The following is a 6601-nucleotide window of genomic DNA, read 5'->3' as shown; positions in this document are numbered from 1 at the left end:
TAGTCAATGATATTGGTCTGTAATTATTAGACTGTTGGGGACAGCCTTTGTTCTTAAAAATAGGTGTAACATGTGCTTGTTTCCATATGTATGGAAGAACTTTATTTGTAAGTGATAGTTAAATATTTTACATAATGGTGTTTTAGATACAATAAGGGTTTCTTTTAACATTCTGGGAGAAATCCCATCTGGTCCACATGTTTTAGAGGGATCAAGTATACTTAACTGATCAAGAACATCTTGATCACTTATTTCAAAATCAAAGAAATATTCTGGAGGTCCAGCTCCATGTTCATGCTAGTCTGGCTCATTTTCAATATGTGATATATTTGAGAAAAAATTATTAAGTTCTTCAGCTTTATCGACTGGATGAATCAATTCTACCATCCAGTGATTTAATAGAGGGTGGAGGAGAATTTTGTTTCTTGCAACAGATTTTGTTGCTATGCGCCACCACTTTGCTGGTGGAATAGACTTATCAATAAGCTGTGCAACAAGTTTGATTTTGTATTCCTTCCTATTCTTTCGGACCAGATCTATTACTTCATTACGAATTTGCCAATGTAATGGATTTTTGGTATGCTTTGCCTTTTTATGTATTCTTTTTCTTTGCCGCATTTTCTTACGAATTTCTGTGGTAATATATGATTTATCTGAAGGACGTATCGTAATTTGCCTAGTTGGTATGTGTTTTTCTGCCAGGTGTAGGTAAGTGTATGTACAATTTTGATAGATTTCATTCATATTATTAGAGGTAAACACTTTTTCATCCCAATTGACATTTTGTAGGTCTTCATTCAGGCCTTGATAATTTGCCTTATTATAATTCCTAACTGTGCACTTAAAGGCTTGTTGTTTATATGTTTGAAATGAAATTTCTATAGAGACATGTGAGTGAGAACTACAAATTGCTTCATCAACTAGTACTGTAACACTCTCAACCATGTTAAGATCATTAATTAACACTAAGTCTACAGGTTCCATTATCTGTTGTAAAGTTGGTAGGCTCTTGGACAACATTGCTTAAATTAAGTTGTAGTAGTGGTTGTTTGAATATATTGTCTCCAGGGGTTAACATGTGTACATTAAAATCACCTAACAAAAATAAATGCATCTCTGTATCTATAGCTCTTTCTACAGTACTTATACATTTATCCAAAAAGTCAGTCCCAGAATTAGGAGGTCTGTATATTTATTACGTAGACAATATGGACGTTATAAATTGAATACCTTAAAAAATATACATTTTATTTTTTACCTTTCTACCTAATTCATCTGTCCCCTAGATATGATCCATGAATATCAACGTGAGAAAAGACAGACAAAATTAATGTTGTTCACCATTTATTTTCGCACACTGTAAATGGAATCAAAATCAGATTATTGTTATATTTTAAGGCTAATTATTAAATAATCTACTTCAGAAATAATTTGCATTTTACACATTGAGGCGGAAAAGAAAATTAGATCATTATAACTCATTATGCTTTATGTTGCTTGCTATAAACATGATAAGGAAAATTAAAGTTTGTCTAATACATGTATGTCCACAATTATCAATCAATATTCCATTCAAATTGTACAACAACAATTTACAAAGGAAAAGAGGGACAATGAGAGAGACAATAACACGACGCTTTTCTTTATCCTCCACATTGGAACTACAAACTTGATTGAAAAGGAGGAAATGATAAATATTAAATGGAAAACTATACTTAGTCCTTCACTAATATTCAATATGAGCTGTCAAAATTTACACTAGCTGATTTAATACATGTGTAGCATAAATCTTTTTACATCACTCATTGGGAAAGTGTATTCATTCTTAACACCGTCGCTTCCTGAATCTTGTGAAGTGGATCTTGTTGGAGCAAATGTTGGTAAGATTCTCGGGCTCCCGGGAAGTCCCGACAGATTTGTTGACAGATTCCTAGTATTTGCCAGGAAATATCCCTGAGGAAAAAAGGTACATAACTCCCGTCATCAAACAGTAGCAATGTCTGTAGATCACGTATAGATTGTAGTGTCATGACTGTGTCACCAAGTCTGAAGTGATTCAGTATAAACAGCATGTGTAACATCACTAGAGGTGGGATGTGCAATAAACTCATGCCGTTCACATTGCTGATCTTTTGCTCCAGCACTAACTCATCAATGTATGTGTACTGACTGTATAAGGTAATATCTTTTACTAGAGCAATCCTGGTTTTATGACCCAGAGACATCCCCTCCGTGTGATGCCTGTACATATCTACATTCACATGATAAGAGTACACTCTGTATGGTCGTGTCATTCTGTCATGTGCTTTCTGTAAATAGCTGAGTGAATGCTCATATCTACATGTTCTATAAAGATGCATAACAAGATAGAGAATGTCTGACGCACAACCTAATGTACATGACAGTTTTAGCAATAGGGTTACTTTCTTAGCTCTGTAATAAACCTTATTGCGATTTGTATTCGGATATACACAACACTGTATAAACATGGCGGTGTTTCGTAATATCTCTGATGTTATACACTGTATTGTAATGTTCTTGTATGACGTTAACCTTTCACTAATCTCTATCTCAATTTTCTTAATTAGAGCTGCAAATTCTCCAACATTCGAAATTGTTATTTGACATTCCCTTAATTCATCGAATAAACTAATATCTAGTTTAGTGCTGGTTATAATACTGCTTTCGTTTGTACGCATTTTCAACGCTCTGTTTAAAATGACATTACTGAAGAAAAGGCTGAAAGTTTTACTCAGAAGTAGACTCGGTATACCCTTGCAATACAATACATACAACTGATTGAACACTAATGCTCGTACAGAACCAGATACTTTATATTGGAACATATTGTTCTGTGGAATAAAAAAGTTTGGGCATTTTCCAATATATACCCAATATATTAATAATTTAAAGCATTTCCAGAACCAAGGCAAAAGGTTTTCAGGTGTCCAATTTAAGACATTATTAGTCTGAATTAACCAAAGTACAGCGGTTTTTGTGAAATATGAACATAGAACGGGCAAATCGTTATTAAAATTAATTACTTCTTTAAGAAAAATTTTAAAGAGACCATAACACAAAAACTGACAGTGATTCATTGCATAAACAAGTTTTTGTTCTGCCAGTGAGAACGAAATTCTCCATTCAAGTCTGCTTTCGGGTGTGCTGCCAATAGGAACAACATGGAATCCTGTGCTTAATATATCTGATATAACTACCTCGGACGGCCAACCTTGTTGGCGACATCTATGAATCCATGGTAAAGCTATTTCCGGCCAGTGATGGGATCGGAAACAGAAAGCAAAATCTGTTTCTATCTCATCAGTACAGAATGTAGAACAAGGTCCATGAGGAATAGAACAGGAAGTAACATCCGAGTTCTGGAGGAACCGCAAGTAGTTTTCTCGAAATAGTGTACTAGATATATAAACATTGTTATCGATCACTACACGGGAGGATCTGACATTTTCATCATTTGATGGACTCATCAGATTTAGTCTGGTGAATCCCGGTGGTAAATCGTCACACTCCATCAGAATCACTGTGTGCCGTGAAATACTATAAAGATTTACTTGAGAGAGATCACATATTACCTTGTGGTCTGGAGGCCAGAACATGCAATCAACATCAGAATTCCTCAATCTGAATCCCTCACGTCTACTCCCGCTCCTCATTCTATCCATTCCCCTCATGAGGTACTTAGGCTGACTCATCACCTCCGAAGTGTCCATTACTTCTCTTCTCATCCTCACTATTGTTGGACTCCCTATTTTACGACACAGTCCCACATACATAGCCTCTGATAGTCGAGGGATATGATCCATTACAATATATGTTCTGAAATTATAAGAAAGATACGTTAAGTAGAATAAATAACTTTATTTATCTCGGTAAAGGTGATTTTCCTCATTCACAATACGTATTTAAAAAAGTTATTTTTGAGATAGTACATATTAATTTAAGATTTGCGCGATGCTTATCAAAACATCGTTCGATCATATATCACAGTTCACCATTTTCAATTTGAGAAGAATGTCTAGATTTCCTAATTCAAGATTAAAAAAAAAAATTATCTTCCTGGAATTTATAAACACAAGTTCCATAGGCCCTTCTGTTGTTCAAAATAAATGAAAAGAAGACTAGCATGCATTTGTGAATCTGTTAAAAAACTGTCCTATTTTATATAAAAGAAAGCTTTGGATAAAATATTTTTCCTTACATAGGATAGAATACGTATACGTGTAGATATAAATGTACATTATAATAGACATACCTTGAATATCAGAGGAAGAAAAATCTGTGTGTTTGGAAAATCCCCCGCCTCTACTTTCGGTTTGCAAAATGATTAGATAACGTTATAACCTGTACTTTATTTTTAGTTTTAATTAATGACAACAATGGAACAGAATTTAGAAATTTCAAAAGGAGGCTCATTATATGTATCTATAAATTAAGATGGAGTACTGGTAATTAATTAGTTTACGTGTAATTCGTCAGAAAATAAGACAAAGGAACTTGTTTGTTTCTAATTCAGTTTAAAATCATCAAGCAAAATCAACACGTAGGGAATCATGCAAACGTTTTTATTTTCTATTTGTTTTTTGAAAAATACAAAGACAATAGTTTCTTTTATATGAAAATTGTGTATTTTGTTTTGACTTTTGATCAAATCATTCAGAATTCACATTGCTTTTACATATGTGCTTTAACTGCTTCGTAATTGTTTGTTAATCCGATGTGTGTAATCTTAATAATGTTTTTGTGTTTCAATTATCGTCCATTAACATCACGTAACAATTGTAGTAGAAATGAACCTTTCTAACTGCATCCATTTCGATGGAAGTCAACAGAACACTATATGAAGTATGAAATTCAAATTGTGACTTTATAAAAATTGTACTTAAGCTACATCCAATGACATATCAAAATGTTAGTTTCAGTTCACATGTTTTTCGTCTTTTACACGGGCCGATATAACACTTTAAATTAGGAATCCAAGTAGTATCAAATGCAGGGAAACTTGTCATTTTTATTACGCAGGTGCTTACTGAAATATATGCAATGAACACGGTTTTGATTACTTAGATTTTATTTTTATCATTAGCTGTATGTGAAAGACTGTAACGTAGAAACATTTGGAAATTCGATTTGTATTTTTTCTTAATCTTAAATGACCAAAAACCGTATCGCAGGATTTAAGTTCTTCAATAATGATTTTTTTTTATCCGTATCCTAAAATACCCCTTTCAAATTAACAGAGTCAAATTACGACCCAATGATACGTTGTAATTGCTAACTGGGTCATTATAACGACCACAGATTTTACAAAATGCTGTTTTTAACGAGGTTCGCAGCACAGTTTACGCTACAAAAAGGAGTCAGGGCCTAATTTGTACAGGAAATATTAACTATGACATCACACAAAACTACCGATTCTTTAAAATACCACAGAATGAAATGATCTGTGATTGTAAACTGTACCAGAGCATTAAACTACATCAACACTTACTATAACTGCTGTTATGTCGTTAGTTAATTCCCACACAGCAGAGTATAAACAAGTCATTGATCGCTATACACTTGTCGATGTGACGTCATTTCATAAAACTTGACGCAGTTTGTATGCAGTTGGAGGCGGATCAAGTAATTTTTCTTTTTCACAATGAAAAATGTATTTAATTGTTAAATAAAATATTATTTGCAGATATTTGCAGATATGCAATGTCTTCTTTATGATTGTATTCATATATTTTCTGTACATTTCCTATTTAATTGAAACTGCCGTATATTTGTACGCAAGTATATCGGAAGGTAATGTTAGGGTCTTAATAAATCGATCTGGTGCAAGGCCATACACTCAATGGATCACACTGACACAGTAAGCTTTTACAAGTAAATTTTAGAAGTATTAAGGTATTTGAAAAGTGCTGCGATCCTGGTGCAATCTTGAAAATGAATTAATTTTATCTATATTCAATGCCGTTGACCAGCAAAATATTCAGCATGTGGTCATACAAATATGATTTTAACATTGAAATAGCAGAATATATATAGGATCACAGCACCTTTAAGAAACTACAATGCGTGTTCAGAATATTTAGAAACTAAACTTAGAATTTTAACTTGGTTATGTCCTTGCACTAGTGATTTCTATAGATGACCTCAATATTGCAAGTATATGCGCTAAAATCACGTGAGTGGCACATCACGTGACAGGTCTAAATATAAAATCTAATCGTCCTCAATATGTTTAGTTAATAACCATAATTTCATTTGTCCGCTATAAATAAAGTACTTAAAAGAATCGCCATCCTGATTAAGAATAGATTTTTAATAAAAAAAAAATGACGATATTTCCAGTGCGCACCTTAGCTGTACTGCGTCGCTGAAATCCCTGTAATATCAACAAATTTGCAGCAGCCTGCTTCAATTTAATAACTCAGAGCATGTTTTTTTTTATCGAATAAGAATCATAAGTAGAAATGATAATGGAATTTTACCACATTAAATGAAAGTTGATAATGGGAAAACCGGTCATTCGGACCGTATAGGCCGATGTCCCGTGATGCAGAAGTGCTTGCAAGAAAAAGATCCCTTACTG

The 6601-nt window shown here is 33.4% G+C and overlaps 1 protein-coding gene across 1 annotated transcript; it reads right to left on the bottom strand.

Moving 5' to 3' along the window:
* Positions 1 to 1357: 1357 nt before the first annotated feature.
* Positions 1358 to 3797, bottom strand: LOC133198744 (uncharacterized). The gene is made up of 2 exons (XM_061334753.1): positions 3594 to 3797; positions 1358 to 1953 (listed from the first exon to the last, which is right to left on the bottom strand). The coding sequence occupies exons 1-2, from the start codon at positions 3792 to 3794 to the stop codon at positions 1768 to 1770; spliced, it is 387 nt and encodes a 128-aa protein (XP_061190737.1). The 5' UTR covers positions 3795 to 3797; the 3' UTR covers positions 1358 to 1767.
* Between the last annotated feature and the right edge of the window lie 2804 nt (positions 3798 to 6601).

The sequence above is a fragment of the Saccostrea echinata genome, unplaced genomic scaffold (genome assembly GCF_033153115.1).
Source record: "Saccostrea echinata isolate AGI-Se365-2 ecotype Australia unplaced genomic scaffold, CSIRO_AGI_Sech_v1 ptg000033l, whole genome shotgun sequence".
NCBI classification, from domain to species: Eukaryota; Metazoa; Mollusca; class Bivalvia; order Ostreida; family Ostreidae; genus Saccostrea; species Saccostrea echinata.
This window is presented reverse-complemented; position numbering and strand designations above follow the sequence as displayed.

Bases quoted from the DNA above. Each gene is read 5' to 3' on its own strand.
- LOC133198744 (XM_061334753.1), bottom strand. From the start codon at position 3,794: ATGTATGTGGGACTGTGTCGTAAAATAGGGAGTCCAACAATAGTGAGG. The intron at 1,954-3,593 runs GTAATATGTGAT...TTTTTTCCTCAG, and splicing joins TCTGGCCTCCAGACCACAAG to GGATATTTCCTGGCAAATAC.